This window comes from Corvus brachyrhynchos, unplaced genomic scaffold (genome assembly GCF_000691975.1).
Source record: "Corvus brachyrhynchos isolate BGI_N302 unplaced genomic scaffold, ASM69197v1 scaffold87, whole genome shotgun sequence".
In the NCBI taxonomy this organism is placed as follows: domain Eukaryota; kingdom Metazoa; phylum Chordata; class Aves; order Passeriformes; family Corvidae; genus Corvus; species Corvus brachyrhynchos.
In genome coordinates, this window is record NW_008239767.1 from 3087954 (window position 1) to 3109317 (window position 21364).

Consider the following 21364-nt stretch of genomic DNA (forward strand, 5'->3'; position numbering starts at 1 on the left):
GTGAAAGCAAGAAAAAAAAAAAAAAAAAAAAGGAAACTGAGATAAAAATATGTGTATCTTTTATGCTTTCAAAAGGAGCAATCATCACACCCAGGTAAAGTTCCTTAGCATCCTGATGGTACAAGCACTGCAGCCCTTCAGATCAGTGACATGCTCTTACAGGGCCATTATTTATAAAGCCATTAAAAGATGCAATTTTGTCAATTAGGTGGCAAAGTCTAAAAAGTAGATTAAGAGATGGAAGTTTAACTCTTTATGCCCTTACAATGTTCTAAACCATATCACCTGAAAAAGAATTATCTAGTATAGCAGCTGGCAGTATTTACCTTGCTCAGAGGAGAAGGAGCCCCAGATCTAGAAAAAAAAAGGGGATTTTCAGATAAGTATAGTTTAGGTAATCAAAACTCCTGCAAAAAGACCAAAACCTAATCATGAAAGCTTTCTGAAGACCTCTTCAATTGCATGCCCTTTACGTTTCTCAAACTTCCATGTGCCACTTTAGACAAGGAATGCAAATTTTACTTCAAATCTTAAATTAATCTATTAAGCTAACTAGCATCAGAGGATTATTCTGCCTTTTAAATAAGCTCTACTAAATGGAGGAAAGGCAGAGATGCATGCAAGTATCTTGCTTCGGTGCCTACAGGACCCGGTAGGAAAGAGTTACATGGGCAAGGTGTCACCATATTAGAAAACCATGCAACAGCATCAGAACACCACCAATACTGAAGCAGTTATCTAACATAAGTCTTCTGAGGATGTATCAGCAAATTTTCAAAGTCTGCTTTCTTTTAAAGAAAGTCAGAGTTACTTGAAAATAACTGCATTTAAAAGTATGAAAACAGTGAGTTGGAAAGTTCAAGCTGAAAGTTCTCCCACATGCACTAAAATCACACTAACAGTAACTGACAGAGCCTTAATCATAACTTAAAATGCACGTCAGTGCATCTGTTTGCTTTCATTATGAGGTATGAAAATACTGCTACATATTTTTAGAGCTACTTTGATCTAAGAGATGAAAGGAGGAATTGAAGATAAAGCTGCACCAGTATTGAACTAGCATCCATCCCATAAGTTACTTGAATTGGGTAAGTCCTAGGAGCTGTAGAACAGATTACAAGATTTGCAGATCTTCTAATCACAGAAATGACAAAAAAATAACTTAATGACTATATACAAAAGCAAAGAACAGTTGATCTCAGTTCAAAGAAAATATCTAAGTGCTCAAGAAAATCTTTGAAAAATACACATAACCATGCCAGTAAGCAAGTGATACGTAAAGGTATGTACTTACCCTTCGCTAAATTGCAAGGAAAGCAACAGTAAAAGAGAAAACAGAGGTTTAGCTTAATCCTTCCTAGATTTAGCCATGGCAAGTATCTAGCAAGAAGATGCAAAACCATTAGAAAAGAAATAGATTTTGATGATAAAAGCCTTAGCAGCATGCAAACCCCCAGTTCCTTCAAGTTTTCCTGAAGTAATTTTACTTAATTTTGGAAAGTGTCTAGTTGTTCTGTGTGTTTCCCCCACTACCAGTAATTAAAGAAAAGGTTGCCATTAAGATGACTTTTTAAAGGGAAGGAAAAGCCTTGTCTTACTTATTTTCCAGCTAAGTGACAGCAGGAGGTTGGTGGAGGCAAACCTAAACATGAATTAATCTCACCCTGTCACTCCTATGCCTAGATACATGGTACAACATATATACCTACTTGTTGCCAGGTTTTTTTCCTTCCAGTGAGTTTAGATGTTGCTCAAGGGTCTCCATGAGACTGCTGGGAGCCTTGAAAGTGAAAAGAAAGATACACACCTCAATGTATTGCAGCGATCTAACCATACTTTGAAATCCAGCACCAACTTCCCTGAAGCCCACTGTGTGTGCTCATTCAGTTACTTTACTTACATCAGTGTGGAAATAGTGCATTTCCATGCTAGAAGTATTCAGGCAAAGCCAGTTTTAAAAAGATGTTACTGCATCCAAATTTGCAGAGGGAAAACGTCTACCTCTACTGTGCAGCACCTGAAGCCTAAATCCAGGATGTGCTGCTCATCATGCTTTAAAATCAGTGTTAAACACTGACAACAGCACAGGCATCCACAGGGTTAATGTCAAGATTCACAGGTTCAAGGTCACACCCCCAACACCTCTTTCATGACCAGAGGGTTAGAAAGCATTTGCAGCCTAAATGAAACAAAGTTCTTTCCAATGCCCCCAGAAGGAGCTACCTTTAGCTCAAGACCCCCAACATCACAAAACCTTATAGCTGTTCTTAGCAAAATGGTACCCTGACACAGGTTACTGTGCAGCTAGATCAAAATGCAGAAAGATTACTATTTTAGACATCTATAAAAAACTAAGCTTTTTCAGGCCTCCCCGATTTTAGGTTTTATTTTAAGCAACTTTTTTGTGGTCAGCAGCCAATACCCACAGGCACTTGCTGTTACAATGGCAGACAGAAAAAGTAGTTGTAAATGCACACTGGGCTTAGCTATTCCAGTATAAAAATAGAGTCTGGATAAGTAGACTCCTAGAAGATCTACAAGCAGAGAAGAAACCCTTGAGAGATACAGTAGCATATAATAATTGAATATTTCATCAGCGTTACAAGTTCATCAGTTCATCAGTCTCTAAACAGGGAATTCTCTTTATCAGTCTCTTTCAGATCAACCACAATTCCTGACAGCAATATCTATGATGTTCTTCATAAATAACATCTTTAATTTCAGGGCAGACATAATTATCAAACAAGTCAGTTTGTGATGCTTGAAAACAGACTACTCACTGCTCCTATACTGAAAAACAAGCAGACTGGCTGCATCAGGTATTTCAGGATGCATAGCACCTGCTAGTACCAGTGCACAGCTCAGTGTGCATGCAGTGTCTGCATATTGATTTTAGCATTAAAACCAGTAACTTAACACATCTAGAAATTTAAAACGCTCAAAATAATCTTAAATGACATATTGAGTTTAAATACGTCCTACGTACACAAGCAGTGAAGAGACATCTTGACCTTGCTGCTTTTACAGGCATATTTATTAACTTTCAATTCATTTGGGCATAATAAGAATTGGTTAAACATGAGTGACCTAGTTATAAGAATTCTCCAGCAGAAAATGAAAGAAGAACGGTAAAACAAACTAAAAAAATCCAGACGGATTCAGGCTTTTACATATTCAAAAAGGCTATATTGTAAGATACAAGTTGTGTGACTTTAACATGTAAGTAAAAGCTATGTTTAAAAAAAAAATTAAAAAAAAGGATTGCATGATTTACTGTTACCAGTTACTTCTAGACACTTTAGATAGCTTTCCAATATACTAGTCAAAGGTTTCTTAAAAACCAGCAAGGTAATACAAAACTTATCTATCAAACAGAACTCGGAGAAGAAGCTTCAGAAAATTTCTACCCAGATGCACCAATTTGGAAAGGAAATACTATCTAGTACCCAATTTGCAACACTGAACATTGCTTAATGCCTTCTAGATGCTGTTTTAACATTAGATAATCTATCAGTCAGCCTTGTGCTGGAACCTTAGATATGGGTTCCCTACGAGCTACTAGGGGCAAAACTGTCATACTTTAAGAAATGCTAGTAAATAAAAATGAACCAAGATTTTTTTCTGCAAATATGCCTTCTCAGTCTCCAAAACTTTGTAGCCAAACTATGAAGTCCAAAGAAGACAATTATCAACTTGGATTACACTACTGGGACCACTTGTCTGGATTTACAGAGTATGTGCACACAGAGTTTCAACACAGCCAACTTCTGCAGAATACCAACTATTGCCAGGGCTTGCTATAGAAATTTAGGTATACCATTGATACTATGCAGAATTATGTACTAATTATTAACTGAAATTCAGTTTTATTATTCACCTTTTATTTATTTCTCTCTGAAGTATGCTGCTGAGGTCTTATACATAAGCTATACAGCATGTTTCAGGCTAGCCTTAGCAAGTGAGTGCCAAGCAGCCTTTGGGAGAACACAGCTGTGACAGACTACCTGAGCAGAGACTGAAGTGGTCAGGAAGTTGGATGAGATTATCACAGTAGATCCCTTCCTTCCAAAAGAACCATTGTATTTTAAAGTGTTGGCTCACAGGGTGGAAGGGACCATCCGGCAGCCGTAACTAAGGTGCTGCTGAGCAAGTGCGGCACTGACTGATGATGCAGAACAGGCTGGCACAACACAAGCAGAAGCAGATACAAATGCCACAGAAATTTATAAAGCATATTTCATTAACTGGGTTTAAGGTGATCTCTTCTGGTTTAAGGACTCAGTTCATCACTGACCGGACTGTGTTAAAAAAGAGCCCCTGAGGTACAGAATTAGGGGAACATACTATGGCAGCTGTTTCAGGATTAGGTCTGGTATTGCACATGCTGCTTTTCTCTGCTGAAGGAGTGGCCAGACTTTATAGGCCCATTGTATATGAAATCCACAAAGATTATAACTCTCCACCTTCTCATAATTTCTCACTTTCAGAATTTTTAAGTGGCATTCAACTAAGAGAAACACTATTCTGATGCTGATTTAAACCTGGCTTTCAAGAGGCTATCGAAAACTGCATGAACAAAAACTATATGAACAGTTGGGGTTTGCAGCTGCTCAGTAGTTTGGGTTGCTCTTATGTTCCAGTTTTACTGGCATCAAAACTGCCACAGGTGAACTCTTCAGCATGGACCTCTTCCTCTAAGTAAATATCCTCTTCACATCAAACACAAAGCCAGGGACCCAGGCCAATTTGCAAGTGATACTTAAAATGGACCAGCAGCTACAGCATGTTAGGTGGCATGCCTTCACCAACATTTGCACTCCTGGTGTGCTTTCCTAATTACAGAACTTTTATTTATTACACAAATCCAAAAAGACTGCAAGAGAAGCTTACCTGTGTAAGATCAGGTATATCACCTTTGTCAATCCCAACTTGCTGTGGAGATAAAAGATTAAAGGTAAAACCTAAGTGCATTATTCCACTACAGCAGGCATTAATTTTCTTCAAGCTATAATGCACTCTGTCTTTAGAAAAATACTACAAAGTTAGAAAGCAGATGTCTATCTTTCCAGCAGCTACCTTCCATAACCTGCAGCAGGTTTTTGGTTTTTTTCCCCACAAATTAAAAATCCATTTAAAATAAAAGGATAACAAGATGGAGCAGGATTTCCCACATGTGAAATTCATACTCTATACTGAAATACACTGGTCATATACCATTGTCTCAGAGGACAGGAAGTTAAGTCTGCAATCTTCTATTAATTGCCCTGTTGCTTCACTATGGTTCTTCAGAGTGACTGCTAGTTCAGCTTTTGCAGCAGAGCAGCAAGCTCCTGTGCACCTTGTAATCCTGAAGCAGTCACTATAACCCCTGTCCAGAAAAGCTGACCTATGTCCCTAAAGTACTTTACTCCCTCAAGTTCAATATTCATATCTGACATTACAAGTCATTAGGGAGTCTATTAGGCTTCTCCATAGACAAGTGAATTAGCAAAGAAACAAACTTTTTATTAAGCTCATTACTGCTGTCCGTTATAATGAAGTATGAAATGTGGAAAATGTGCACCCTGTGCCAAAGAGCCAACTACCACAAATGAGAACCCAGCAAAGGAGTTAATTAACCATGTAATATTCCTATTATCCACATAAGAGGATGATAACAAGGAACAAAACCAGGAAAATCTCACATTACAGTTAACCTAATGTTGGCTGCAAAAACTAAAAAAACAGATTTTAAAAATCTGCATGTTTTTATTCCCAATTGCTGTATCTTCCTCTAATATTCAAACCTGTCCTAGAAGTATGCATTTATTACAGCATTTCTCAGAAATACTGGTACATTTGAAGTCATGTCATCTATTAATCTAACCAGGAAAGTTGAGTTTGGCTGCACCACAGAGCCATGTAGAAGTCTTAAGCAGGGCTTAACTACAAGACCTGAACAAGCAGATCCAAGATCCAGATCCATTTATACACACTGAGACAGATGCTTAACAAGTGCAATTAATACTTTACATTGGTGCTAAAAAAAAAAAAAAAATCACCAAGTACTTAAGTGCCAGACTCCAGAAGACTGAAAGCCACTTACCTCTGCAACTTTAAGAAACTCTGATACCCTGGTCATTCGAGTTAGAAATCGTTTGTAGATTTCAAGAGCATCTTTACATTGTCCCTTTTTCATTTCAAAAAATTTCTCTAAAGAAATAATGCAGTAAATTTCAGTTAGAATGTCTCACATATGGTCTTACATCTGCAACTCTAGTCTTCAGAAGAATCACCTTTCAAGAATATGACACTACATTAACATTTACTGCTTGGACATTAATCTAGTGGCATCCCTCTTGCCTACTATAATTTAGAAGCTGGGCTTGCTGAGCTGCTAAAGAATTATATAGACCATCAAATTGAACCCCAACTAGCCACAGCATTGTGTGTGATGTCAACCACTTTTTTAAAGACTAGAAAGTAAGCAGATGAAGTAGCTACCCAACTTAGAGTTCAAAATAATTAAGGACACTTAAACATATATTAATATATGTCCTCTCCAAATTGTCTTCACTCAAAAGAACTGCACTTTTTCACTGAAGTAGCTCTCTAAGGTCCATCTGTGTCCATTATTAAACACAGCTGCCACATATTTCAACCTGAACTTAAGCTTTAAGCAGCAGTAGACAGTGAAATTTCAATTGAATTTTTATGCCCAACCCATTGTGTTATGCTGGTGATCACACCAGGCTGCCTGAGCTTCAGAACATGCTCATAGCCTCCTTTACACTTTGTAGGCTGAGGGTAGGTAGGGTTCTGGAGGGGATCCAATTTTGGAAGTCATGCTTTCAGGCAGATCAGGAATGTTATTCAGGAGTGTATTACTTCATACAAGGCTACCACATAACATTATCACTCTCTACAACTACCTGAAAGGAAGTTATAGCCAGGTGAGGGTTGGTGTCTTCTCCCAGGCAACCAGCAACAGGACAAGAGGACACAGTCATAAACTGTGTCAGGGAAAGTTTAGGTTGGGCATTAGGAAGAATTTCTTCACAGGAAGGGAGATTAGACATTGGAATGGGCTGCGCAAGGAGGTGATGGAGTCACTGTCCCTGGAGGTGTTTAAGGAAAAACTGGATATGGCACTCAGTGCCATGGTCTAGGTAATAAGGTGGTGTTTGGTCACAAGTTGGACTCGATGATCTCAAAGGTCTTTTCAAACCTAATTGATTCTGTGATATATAACAGAAGAATGTGGGCATCTTAAAAATGCAAAAGCGCCTAACCTTGCGGGACATATTATGCATGCTCACACAACACAGTACACTTCTTTAAGCACAGAGATAGTCAGTGTCTTTAAAGTAAGCATCTACACACTTTTAAGGGCATGTGATGATCCAGCCGCAGATGAACAGTAATGTAAGAGGGTGCAGCTTAAAATTTTCTCTAAAATCAGAGTAGAACAGTCAAGATAAATGTAGCTTTAATGGAAGTTAAGTAAAAAAACTGAAGCAGACCTGAAACTGATTCTTCACTCGCTTATGGTATGTGAGATACAAGCCAGGTTACTTACCTAGTAAGTTAATAACCCCATCATTGTAGCAAGCAAAAAGTTTGATGAGATCTTTAAACAGAAGCATGAATGCAGCATTTATGACACCATTTGTCAGTTCATTTGGATGAACCTACAAATAAAATACCAGTTATTTACAAAACAAGCATCAAATGCAATCAAACATTTCAGCTAACACCAGGTATTTGGTGCTGTCACAGACAGAACCAAGCACTGAAGTTTTCATGCTAAGACGCTAAACAAAAGCTTTGGTTAGCAGATCAAGGACTGCTTTCCTCATCACTCCAAAACAACCCTCTACAGCAGAGGAGTATCCACAGCAACATCTTAGTCTTGTCTCCTTCACTTAATCATGAAGACGAGGAAGGCAGAGATGCTATTAATGGTTTTAATGAAATGGACAAAAGATGTAAGTTTACAGCAGAGCTTAACAAAAACTTAATATTCTATGAGATAATGTATTTGGATTAATGATGTCAAGATCCTTTCTCACATCAACTTAGGAAAGAAATATGTGCTCATTTATTAAAAGGTCTTTCTTTTCTTAAAAATATCTCCTGAGAGCACTATCACAATTCCTATGCCATTTAAGGAATGGAAAGCACATTGTGAGACATGTACTTCTAAGTCTTTCCTCTGAGAGCTGGAGTAGGCTCTGCCTTCCACCTCAAAGTGTATCTTGCTGCCCACCAACAGAAGAAGCAATTCCTTCAAAAACCTCTTTGAAATGTCACACTGTGCCTCCCCCAACAAATGATTTCTGTTTTTATCCTTAGGTCAAATAAACAATCCCATCAGCATTCATGACATGATAAATATATTGCATACACTTATTTATATGAACAGCCTAGATGAAACTTTAGCCAATTTAGTTCACAGCTGAAAACAAGATGAAGATTTTGAGGAAGTCAAACAGTGTTCATGTGGTATTGTAATGGGCTTTTCCCTCCCCCCAAAAGAAGCTGGTTGCCAAAGACAGAAAAGAGAGTTTTCGGTCTCCTTGTTTTGTCCATTTCTTCCCCCTCACTTATGCAGAAGATGAAACTCCAAGTTCCCTCTCTACAAAACCAAAAGTGCAATCTTTACATTTCATACATATGGGCAAGGGCCATTCTTTGGCCACAATACCTCAGTGGAACACTGAAAAGGGGATTTTTTTGGCCCTCCATAAGGGATGATGAGTAAAGCATTACCTACAAGGTGAAATGTGCTCATTATAATGAATCATTTATAAGTAACTGCCCAGTGTTAATGCTAGGTCAGCTTCAATACATACATCAAATTCAAGTAGTGCATCAATTTGTTCCTGTAATATTGGCATACTCTTCAGCAGCTTTTCAGGAGCCATTGTTCTCATTACACCTTCCGCTCTGCAAGAGGGAATACAGATTAGAAACCATGCTGTTTCCTCTCTCCCTTCCCCAAAACTGATCTGTTGTCTAAAATTTATGCTTGAAGCACCTATAACTCATTTTAAACCATTTCAAAAGCACAGTCTGATTCTCCTTCTTCTCATGTCATCATGAGAGCATACTTCATCCAGCCACCCTTTCTGACAGCAGGTGAGGAAAGGTTTTGTGTTAGAGTAATGAACACAAGAGATTGATCTCTTTATGGAAAGATGACACTGGGAGCTTAAATTACTAACTAGAAATACTACCACAGAAGTACTTAGACTGATACACTTTGTGCACAAAGTTTATTATGAGTAACTAATGACAACTCATTGCTGACCAGTCCATGGATGTGTAGCATTTCTTAAGAGTCATCCATAGTCTCATAGCAGACTTCAAGCATGGTCATTTTTACCTCTGATTATGACAAACCTGCAAAACCATGGTTATGTATTGCCCTGTTCTGGCTGCAGACAGGTGTACATATGCAGACTGGAAATGCATACATACTCTTACTTATTTTATGCTATACTCTGAGGCAGCACCTTGTTCTGAGCACCAGAAATAACAGGCATAGAAAGCCTTTCCAGGAATTTACAGAAAGACAGGAACAGTAGGATCCCCAGCAGCCCAAACTTACCTTTATTTAACATCAAGTGTGCAAGAGCAAACTCATATGATCCCCACTAAGGGAATGGCATCCACCTACACAGCAAAGCTGCCACAGTAGGCCTTACACTTTCTGGCTGTTTGAGAAGCAGGAGAGAGCAGCCTGGTACTGATGCCTGCATCAACAGGTCAGAATCCCAAGCTGCAGAACACACCAGAACTGCCAGAAGGATCCTGTATGCAACTCATGATTAGCAGGAGCATCTTTAATATGCAGTCAATTAAGCTGCACCTTCAGTGGGTGTTAAGCCACTTGCTGTGTCATCTGTGCTTCAAGAGACAATCTAGAGCCCATAAAGTCCCAGCTAGCAGAGTCAGAGACCAGAAAAATGTTCTCATAAATACCAACATACTACTCTGGGCTGGGTTAACCTTTTTTTTTTTTTTTTTTGAACACAGTTCTTGTGGGAAATAAAGCAAGCAGTTTGCAATGTTATTTTGTTCAGTTTGTAACTGTTTCCTCTGTTGCCTGCTAAGAACTTCAGGAGTTCACTTCAGGCTTTGTTTGCAATCAGCCACCTTTCTTAGGGCAAGTGTCTGGAGAGTAATGAAACATCCTAAACATAGTTTTAGAGTGTTTCCTTCTCCAAATCCTAAACACAGCCTCACTGCTGCAAAATTTAATTAGGGTCAGATTTAAAGCTAGCACTAAAAGCTCCCAGTTCGGCAAGGCACCTACTTTAGTCTTCCGTATTTGCCTTACCAGCCAGTACTTCCTATCCTCTTTGGGCAATTTTTAACCAATTACAAGTACTTCAAAAATCAGGTTTTTTTGTTGTAGCTACACAAAGCATATAACAACAAAGTCACTGAGAAACTAAAATTAAGTGTAATGCCACAAATAAGATTTTCATGGGTCAGGCAACCCTATTAATTTATGTATCTAAACTTCGCTTACCCTTTCTTCACTCTTGCAAAGTCAAACGCCATTTGTCTGTAGGAAAATGCTTTTTCATTCAAGTATCTACTATAACGCCTTATAAAGGTGGACATGTCATAACCTGCAAAAAACAGTTACGAATTTTACATTTGATTGTCATGCTTGTTTGGAAGTTCTTTAGTAAATGATAATACACAGCTGCCAGACCCCAAGATTGTGTGATTTCTGTTACACTATGCAGCTTCACATACAGAACAGGCAGCACAAGACATCTTTCAGCTTCTGAAGAAAAACCAGTAGTGGTTCACCAAAACAAACAACCACTGTCCTCTACTTCCAACAGATTCATGCAATGCACCAGTGGCATGGTTCCTGGGGAAACCTGATAGAGGTCTCTACATAGTTATGGGGTAATATTACTTCATGGCAAAAAAGTTACCCCTCTATTAACAGGGAAAAATACCAATTTAGCAAAAAGTTTGTACTGAACCGGTACAGTTCTTGGACTTCCAAGATAAAGCTCAAGTTCAACTTAAACACTTTTTATTTTATGTATATTAGTCACTCTGACTCTTACATGGACCTTCAAAATTCCCCTGACTAGGTTTACCAGAACAAAGAAATTATGATGGAATCCACAGAGACTAGTGCCTTCCTTGAACTGTTAAATCAGAAATCCTCAAGGCACATAATACCGTACAAGGCACCTCAAGCTTCAGTGCCCTTTAAACCTATGATATCTGAGCAGTTAGTTTTACAGCCTGTCCAGCAGTGTTTCTTCCTCTAAGCCACAGAGATGTGTGCAGAAGGCAACTCATCTTCCTCTTCGATTCAGGTCCCTTTTTGTTACCTTTCTAAAAATCCACACCTCTCAATTCAGTCATTGACTATATTCTCCCTTAATATCTCTCACCATTAAGTAACCCTGCCAACTCAGGCAAAACACTACCAAATCTGATGCCTCATTATCTATGACATACCATGTATTATCTATGAAATGGCAATTCAAGTTTAAAGAAAGTAGTGAAGAACACAAATGCATGAATTTAACAGAATTAATTGCTGCCAAATACCAGTGTCTTTGAGCATATATATATATATATATATATACACACATATATCATGTTTTGCTTAGATGAACACACTCTTAGTATTTGTTTAGCTTTGTTCCTGCCCTGTTACCATATCTAAAAGATGCTAAAGTTTTTTTGGCATCACATGTCTACATCAAGAGATGAAGTAATGTGGCATTGCTTTGAATTTTCCCATTATTGTAGCATTCCTGTAGTATGCATACAATCTACAAATATTCTCTGACAGCTGAAGAATTATATTTTCCCTCTTTTCTGGTAGAGCTACCATGAAACAAGCTTTTCCTCTGTTAATTGGAGGCACAGGAAAATTCACTAATAATTCCAGCATGAAAAGTAGAAAAGCAGGCTTTGTAAGATTCAGAGGGAACAAGTCCTTAATTTCTGCCTAGACCTTTCTAAATTCATGACTCAAATCAAATCAAAACCAACAGTTCTTCTGGTGCCAACAGCCCTACCACTAAGCAGTTACAGATAATGCCTAAAAAGCACAGTGTCCCCAAGCAACTGAATCACTATTTAAGACTGAGTAAAACCCAAAAAACTAAATGGAAAATTATCCATTTCAACTTTTAACACCCATAAGAGCTAAGGAGATAGCTGACCCAGCCCAGATTTCAACCAGCACTTGAAGGATTTGTACAGTTTCACCTTTTGAGTAAAAATATTGCAGGAGATGAGAAATATTGTTCTGAATTTGTTCAGCAGTTCACTTGTGCTCCTGTATTTATTAAGTACTCATAAAAAGTCTGCAGTAGCACATTTTAATATTATTTACATCTTAAGAACAAAGGAGCAAATTAACAATAGTATCTTATTTAAAATCTTGTTGAGATTACAGACATAAGTAGGCTTACCATGAGATCCACTTTTGTCCAGAAAATTGCTGAGATTGAACAATGTGTTTCTAGATGCCAGGTACTGAATAAATCTCTGCAACACAAAGTCATTTTTCTTATCACATGCTGCATCTGAAGGTTTTGTACCTTCTAGAAGCATGATTACTTTCAGCATACAACATGAAATCACTGATTTTTGTCTTAGCCTGCAATACCTTCCTCAAAACTTTTTTTTGTCCATTCAGATTAACTACTTTTAGTTAGAATCTCTAGTAAATGTTCTACTGTATATATAAAAAATAGATTATGTGCAAAATACAAAATACATTGCAAAAGGAGCAATAGAAATGTTTAATGCTCAGGGATTTGAGGGAGCAAAAATTTATCTGCTTACAAAGCACATATCCAGGCTAGTCCCAGACTTCTCAATCCATCAGCCCTCTGTTTCAGCCAAGCTGAAGGCCTGTTTTAATAACAAGCAAGGCCCCCCATCAAATACAGGGACTAACAGCCTGAAACAGAGAAATCAGATAAGAATGTTGACCAAAACTTGGAATGGAAAAATAGGAGTAAAAACTTACACTGTGAGAAGTTCATTGCATGAAAACACTTTATATACAGCAGGGAGGAATTATTTCACAGTCATACTGAAATTCTTTAAACATGCTGTCTCCTTTTATGCAAACATATGTGCCCATTCAGGTCAATGAAAAGCAAGGATAAGGAGAACTTGATCCAAAAGGCTAAAGTTGAATTTACAGCTCTAGAAAGATTTTAACATTTATGCAGAAAAAACAACTATTTGGATGGCAGTATACACGTGCCAGAACACCAACTCTGACCTCAGTCAAAAAATCACAGGTAGTGTTTAATCCTGTTTAGCTCTGTTTTCACATTCAGTGCAAAAATTGTCAGCATCCTGGCACAGGCTGCATCTTGGTCTTATGTTATGGTTTTATAAATGGAGAGACAGAAAACCAGTCCAACTCTGTTGCTGAAGGTAAGTTTTCATCAAGAGTCATTCTTGCCCTTTGTTCTCAGGTCCTTACTGGTTCAGACAAGATGCCTCTGTACTACTAACACTTTTGGCTTGGAGTGTGTTCAGTGCCAATGTGGCCTTGCGAGAGCTGTTAACACATACCTCATTGCCATGGACCATTAGATGATGTGTGGTGACTAAGGCTTTGAATACGACCACCCAGCTACTGTTCGTTGCTCGCTCAAAAAGCGTATCAGCCATCTGAGGGATATTCACATTTGTTTCGTTAGTTGCTTGGATCAAGTCTGTAGGAGAGAGAAAAGGAAGGCATTAGGTGCTAAAAATATGACAGAAAGTCTGCAGCATGGACCAGTTCTCAGCCCACCAGGCTGCAGGCCGTGGTTGTGACAATAGGAAGTTCAGTGACTACATTCCACATTTAAAGAAAAGAAACAAAACCAAAAAAAACCCAAACTGAAATTATATTAGTACATGCTGACAGCAACAGTGGTCTAATTCTTTCATCCAACAATTCTGTCCTGAGCTATGACCAAACGTTTCTCCATCTTTATCCCAGATGAAGTTAGGGCGCACATCATCGTATGACTTTACTGTTTGCAGGTTTTTAAGTTAATTGTCACAGTTTGTTACCTCTGGGTTAGAGGAATAAGTACAACTGAATTCTTCACTTACAGGTAACATGTCAAGCACACTGAACCCAGTCACATCAGCAAAAAGAGGTATCTCCAGAAACAGATACTCTAGTCATCACCCAGAGGTTGTTTTAATCAGCAAGCTCCAGCACACCTCCTAGAGTTTCTACAGACCCAGAAAGCAGAAGAGTGCATTCAGGCATGCATTAAGACCTCCTCAACAGTGAGAAAGAACACCAGGAATGACATTAGTTTATACTGAAGCAACTGCACCTTACGTAGAAGAAATAAGGCATTAGACTGTCTTAGGGAACAGTAACATACAGCTTGGTGTCCTGGACATTAAGAAGATGTAAACTTGCACAGAAGAGTGCATGAAATTAAGGTAAGCAGTCAAATCATAAACAGTAGGGCAGTAAGCTTTCCACTATCCTCTATATCCCACATCTACTGATAGGGTCTGTGATTTACTACATCACCTGTCATCTACCGACTCCAGTTAGGCAGCCAGCAATTACCTTCTACAAGCTATCACCTATTTTTGAGACACAGCTGCAAACTGCATACTGCATACTGCAACTGCATGACCAAAACCCGTGTGATGCCACATACAGCCCTAGGAAGACTTCAGGAGACAACTTTATGCAACAACAAGAGCACCAAACACAGATCTAATTGTAAGGCCGAGGCTTAAAGTTTGAAGGCCTAAGCAGGAAAAATTTAAAAGTTTAACTACTAGACTAAGCATTATCTGAAATGAAAATACTCGTCTTTTACTTTTCCTCAGAGGAATCATTGTTAATGATTTCTTCCCCACCCCCAGACTAGAAATTTTCCTCCAACTATTCAAGTCTTTCAGTGATTACAGATATTCTACCTCAAAAGCAGACAGGGTATTTTATGACTGATCCATGCACACCTAAACTATGCGAGTCTACAAGAGGAGTTCAATCCACTAGGACAGCAGGGTCACCACTTTGCAGACTTCCTTTCCCTCCCCTACATAATCCCATGCAATGGAGAGCATTAATGCTGCCAAGAGTGGAAAGTCAAGGCTCAACATTAAACTACTGATTCTGCCTTTGCAGGACAGGAGAAGCCCAGAGGACAAGTCTGTCTAAACAGATCAATGAGTCACATCAGATACGGAGACCCACCTGGTGTGTAAAAGAACCCACACTGCTGCAGCAGAAGCATTCCAAAGTTCAGGTTTTGTTTGGTTGGTTTGGGTGTTTTTTAAAATCCTAGCACGTAATCTTTATGGGGTTTTTTCCTTCTATTACACAGACTTACTTACTTCTTACTAAGAAATCTCTAGCTCAGAGTCACAAGCTTGGGAAAAACACAGTGCTTGCTTGCACATAAAACTGTCTATTGCATGGGCATAAAAGCTGCAAGTTGCCTTCAGTTTTAGGCCAGGGGAATGATTTTCTGGGATGAGACAGGAGAAAAAAATTTTATGATCTTTTTGCTAAGTTTGAATTGAAGATGTTTGTTGTCATGGCATTTTGTTGTCTTGGTTATGGATGTTGGGTTTGAGTTTTTTGCAGAACACCTTCTGAAATGTGTTTATTACTATAACCTCAGCAATACTACCCTTGAAGGAGGAAATTCTGCAGACCAAGTATTATAGTAGTAAAGCCATGCTATTGAATGACAACAGTTCAAGATCACAGAGCTCTAAGAATTCTCCTTGAGCTTGTTGTACAAACAGGCCAATGATCTTTCACTCTGTACTGCTGATTAATGCATTACAGAAGACAGTGGTTTGTAAAAACCTAGAAGCAAGTCACAAGTGGCTTGCTCACTGTTTACCCTGCTCAGAGATTTTACTGCAAGTGACAGCATTTGTCTTATTAATATAAGGAAATGCATCAAATTTGTAAGCTTTCCATCTTGGGCTTCAGTATGTAGATTTCTGTGAAAGAGGGACACTATAAATTGTGTATTCCATCGGTGCACTTTAGATAATGAAACCTCAGAGGAATTCACCCACAGAAATTTTGGCAATGGAGGCAACAAGGCACTGCTGTATGATGCCACAGCACTGCTTCTGAAGTCACTCAGTCATTCCTGTCTCCTCTCCAAAATGCTGGAGGGTACAGCATCTCAGACTGCAGCCCTGAATGTTTTAGGACATGAGTAATTATAGTGTACAAAATAGAGAGGCATGATTAAAATTAAATCTACTACTTTCAGTGCACAGAAAAGAATTAAACCATGCATGAAGATGTCACTTGTCATCTGAGGCCAGAAAAAGAAGATTGAGGGTGGGGGGATAATTCTTGCAGAACTGTTTCCCGTTTAGTCACACCACAAAGATAAGGTATCCAAGTTTCCTGGATTTCTTTCCCGAATACCACAGCGTCTCAGCTTAACCAGCAACCATCAGCATCTGGAGTGAAGCACCAGCACAGCTAACTTTAACAAACTGAGCAGCAGAGTTTGGTGGCTAAGCTAAATTTTAAAATAAGAGTCAGAAAAATTAATTTACTTTAACATGGTAAGGAAGAACAGACACAAGGAAAAAGAAAGCATATACAGGGAAAAAAGTCTAGAAACTACATCTTCAAAACACACAGATTCAGACATTTATGGGTTGGACAGTTTACAAAGAGACAATAAAGCTTAGTTTTCCAAGGAAGTCACAGGTACATTTGTTAATACAAAATAGGGAATATTAAGAAGTAACAGATGAAGAACAACTCAACAGAAGCCATATGAAGCAATCTTGCAAAATTGATTCCATTTGGGGCACACACAAGTAGGGCAAACAAGGATTAAAGGTACCTTCCTGAAGCAGTTTCTGCTACTGCAGGCATCCAGTACACTGACACCTAATTCCCAAACCCAGACACCGAGCTCAAATACCAATTCCAAGCACAGTAAGAAATCAGGAATTGTACTGCAGTAGCAGCAAGTGCTTTTATCACAACTTTCACAGAAGTGATTGGAGAATGAAGACCTATATATGCTTTATTTGAATCCATTAGTTTACTGTGGGACTAAATTACAATTGCCAAATCACAGCACATGACTTCTCCTATTCCCTCTCCTCACATTTTCATAGTTGTTATTTTAAAGACTTCTTCAATTAAAGATACATTTTTAAATTATAATTTTACTTTGATATACTTTTTCTAGTTAAGCTTTGAGATGGAAAATCAATGCACACAGAAGAAATAAATGGTTGTCAATTCTCTGACACCATAACTTAAATCTAAACAACAATCTTTAAGCTCTTGGACAGGCCAATTTTTACACCCAGACTTAAGACAACTGAAATTTAATCATACTCTAGGTTTACTTCTCTCCCCTAATTAACACCTCCATTAATAAAAAGACGAACCTGCCTAATAGAGGAAGAATGGGAGAGGCTTCAGTGAGGCAGACTGAAGTAAGTTAAGCTCTCTCTTCATGGCATTTTGAAGAGCCCACTAAAAGATGGGACCAGCTTAGTGTTTATTAAGCCCATAAGGTAAAAAAAGGGAACAGTAAGAACATTTCAAAGATTTCAGAATTCCAGACTCTTTCAGTCTCATTAAAAACTAGTTTCTAGTTTTTTGTTTTCTTAAAGAGAGAGATTATACAATACTTTAAACAATCTCTCTTAGTCCTCTTCCTTTCCAGATTGTATTCTGGATCTGGGCAGGGATTTTTCCTGGTTTGTTTCAGCCTTCCCCCCCGCCCCCCAATTCTTTAATAAGCAGACCTGGGATTTCCAGTTCATGATTAATTATTCACAATTTACATTTCAGTATGCAGAGAAACAGCAGCAGCGCACAAGACCTCCCTGTTCAGAGGAATATCAGTGCCAGCTTAAGAGCAGCTGTCATTCCAGACTGAATTAACACACAAGCTGCCTCAGCATCTGAGCTGTGTCATACATTCAGTTCCCAAACTTTGTCAAATCTCTCCAACAGTAACCCCCTTACAGACCTTCCTAGCTATTACTCAAATGCTGCAAATAGTCTTCAGGATGTTTTTTTCTCACTTGTAAGTATTTAAATAATGCCTTGAACCCATTGAAAAGGAAATGCAGGATTGTTCCAAATTCAGGCTAGCCAAGAACAGAAAGAAGTAGCTCAGAGTAAGAGTTTTCAAGCATCAACTAAGAAAGTTAAATAGGCAAGTAAGAGTACAGTTCCTCCCCTGCAAGACAGAACTGTATTAGGAAGCTACTACCACATTGTGCTAACCAGTGCAAGAGCTGAACTTCCATATCTACAGACACCTGACCACAAAACAGTACTGGAAAGCAGAACAAAGTTACCAGTTTCTGCTTCTCCAACAGTTGCTCATAAGAACATTAGATAATTTGAATGTTGTTGGCTTTGACTATCAGGCAATTCCACAGAAAAGAGTTTGGAATTCATTTCTGAGAATATAATTTATCATTTATTCTTTTCACTTCCAGCTTGCCCTGTCTACACAAACACACAAGTTGATCTGGCTTGTAACAATCACCCCAAGCAGAACAGCAGTCCATGCTGTCTCCTCCTTCCTCCCCAAAAGTCTGCCTCAAGGGTTGCTGCATCTCACCTTGATGCCAGCAAGCCTACCCTTTATCAAAGTCCAGCATCTTTTAGATATTGCCTTGGAACCTCCATGCCTATGACAACTCAACAAACCTAAACACAATCTTCCACTGAGCACGTGCTCTCCAGGTACTATAGACTCCCAATAATGCAGCTGTAGCCGTCAGGGGACTGCTACCTCCTCTCTCCAGCCTTACTTCAAAGATCTCCTCCTTCTAAAATATATCTCAGACTCTTGTGAGGACAAATACTTGCTGCAGATCCTGAAGTTTGAGAGGTCACAAAAATCAATCTTGGAACCACACAACAGCACCCCACACCAAGTTTTTATATACAATTTCTTCCTTTCTGCCTACTCACAGGCATATTTTACTACCCATAGTATTAAGTGTTCTGCAGAACCTATCAATCACATGAAGGGTCTGCAGACAGGGTAAATGACTGAGTACGAGCAAATTTCTCTTGAAGCATCCTCCAATTTCTCTGCCTGAGAGTTTAATTAGCCTTAGAATCATCTTACTATCTCACTACTCCTTTTTAAATACAACGTTGCACCACCTCCTATAGTGTCAAATACCTATTTTGAAACAAAGTGAAAAATCTACTGCCCATACACATTGCTGGATTTTATTCCAACATACTTCCACATGGTTTGCACCCCTCCTTAACCAACATATCAAGGCAAGTTATTTGGCTTTAAGTCACCTGCAAAAATCACCCTAGCTCATTAGCAGTGTTACCTCAGTTATGCTGCACTTGTGTTCCCTCTGGTCCTTAATTATTTATATGTATGGCTTTTCCTCCTGAGAGGTTCAGGTTCAGCTCTCTTGGAAACAGGAAATAAAAGCCAATCACCAGATGGTCTTCTGCTGGATCTAAAAGGGTGCAACCACAGCAGCTGTCTCTCTAAGTACTTAATAATGGGGGCAAGGCGTGATTAAAAATATAGATCTTGCTTTAAGCAATTCCTTCAAGTTTCATGAACTATGAATATTTTTTACGTAAAAGAGAAGTTCCCAGAACTCAGAGCTCCACTGCCTCTGGGGGAGAACAGCACACACGACCTTTAATGTTTACAAGGGGAGTAGTACAACTGAAAGGAGACATTCAGGCCACCTGCAGAAGCTCAATTTTAAGGAGATGTCACTGAGGTTTTAAGTATAGTCATTAAGACTGCTAATAATTAGCGATTAATATATTTTATGAATAAAGTCTGAGACCTTGCTGACACCCATGACCCAACCAGTCAGAAGAATAGAAGTTTCATTTTTACTCAGGAATTACATATCTGGAGTAACAGCAGATAGGCTACACAAACTTTCTACTATAAACATGCTATGGAAAGCACCTTTTTAACCTCACACATATGAAGCCAGAACACTAAACAAAGGGGAAGAAGCCCCATGGTCCAAGAATTCTGCCTGCTTTCTTCCCAACTACAGCTATCACAGCTTTTTTAAGCATCATCACTGTAGGAAAAGTATTAGCTATTAAGCATGGAAACTTTTCCCTGTCCAAAGTCATAAGAAGCTCAATCTTGAACCTCGTTTGTACAGAATTCACTCACTTTGAATACCAAAGAATCTGTCTCAGGCAAAAATACAAGTTCAGCAAAGTGGAGGAAAGATGAGAAATCACAGCTTTAATGATCTTTTCCTCTAACCCACAGAACCCACTTCCAATCCTCCTTCCATACAAATCCTGCTCCACAAGTAGCTCAACAGAAACATGCATTTTTCTGCTCAAATACAAGAATTAAGCATTTCTGCTTAAGTTGATACGAAACACCAAGTAATTCTGGAGCTAAATGTGCCACTTCTCTATTTTATTGATTTACTGGAAGTAAGAGCTGAGCCACAAATCATCGTTGCACTACCTTTTTTGTATAGCCCTTAATAATTTAGGATATGCAAAATTCCATTTGGTGGACACCAACCAAAGGTTATAAAGTTAAAATATAATAGCAATTGTCTTGGAGAAATGCTACTTCCCATCCTATTGTAATATGGCATCTTAGATGCCAAACTCTAGGGGGAGAAGAGACATGGAAAAACCGTGCTAACATTACAAATAGCTTTTGACCAATAACTTTGCATGAAAAGGAACATTCATCCTGCATGGCAAATCTCAGACCGCATTCTACAAGACATTTCCTTCAACACTTCAAACCTGGAAGCCTTAACCAAATACACATTAATTTAGAGACAAAACTGCAACCACCAGCCAATCTTCTGCCAAGCCTTCAAATCATTTATTCAATTTCCTCTAAGGGAATTGTTCTCTCCCTCCATGCAAGCATTAAAGTGACAGTTCTCTTGCATCCTAGCTCTTGCTGCAAACAACAAAGCAATTTTAAAGGCATTGTAGAGTCACAAGATTATTGCTTAGAAGGATAACAGTCAATAAAATCTACTGAAACGACTACTGTCAATTGCCTACTGACATTAGGGACATCCACAACCTGATATCAGGATTCCAGCTGTGGCCTATGATTATCCTTCCATGAAAGTGACCAACCCCTAACATTACCTGTTGGTTGTATCAACTCATAACTCTTGTCACTTGGGTGCTTGCTGGAATAGCAGTAACAGGATCAACTTCACCTTTTAGCGGAGAGTACAGCTACACTAGAAACACAAGGATTTCATGTTTGCCTCAGTTGCACTGGGCCATTTACTGTAATCTCTGCACTATGGCATTTTCTAATCAGCCTTTACATGCTGGGCTGATCTTACACTCCAAGCATATCTGTCAGAAAGTGAT

General features: G+C 38.7%; 1 protein-coding gene across 1 annotated transcript in view; it reads right to left on the bottom strand.

Moving 5' to 3' along the window:
* Window positions 1-21364, bottom strand: part of SNAP91 (synaptosome associated protein 91) — a 63527-nt gene that overhangs the window by 31488 nt on the left and 10675 nt on the right. The window contains 10 exon segments of the mRNA XM_008640224.2: window positions 327-354; window positions 1295-1300; window positions 1710-1780; window positions 4891-4932; window positions 6086-6192; window positions 7559-7670; window positions 8835-8928; window positions 10520-10622; window positions 12450-12525; window positions 13573-13715. Coding sequence (XP_008638446.1) covers window positions 327-354; window positions 1295-1300; window positions 1710-1780; window positions 4891-4932; window positions 6086-6192; window positions 7559-7670; window positions 8835-8928; window positions 10520-10622; window positions 12450-12525; window positions 13573-13715 — 782 coding nt within the window.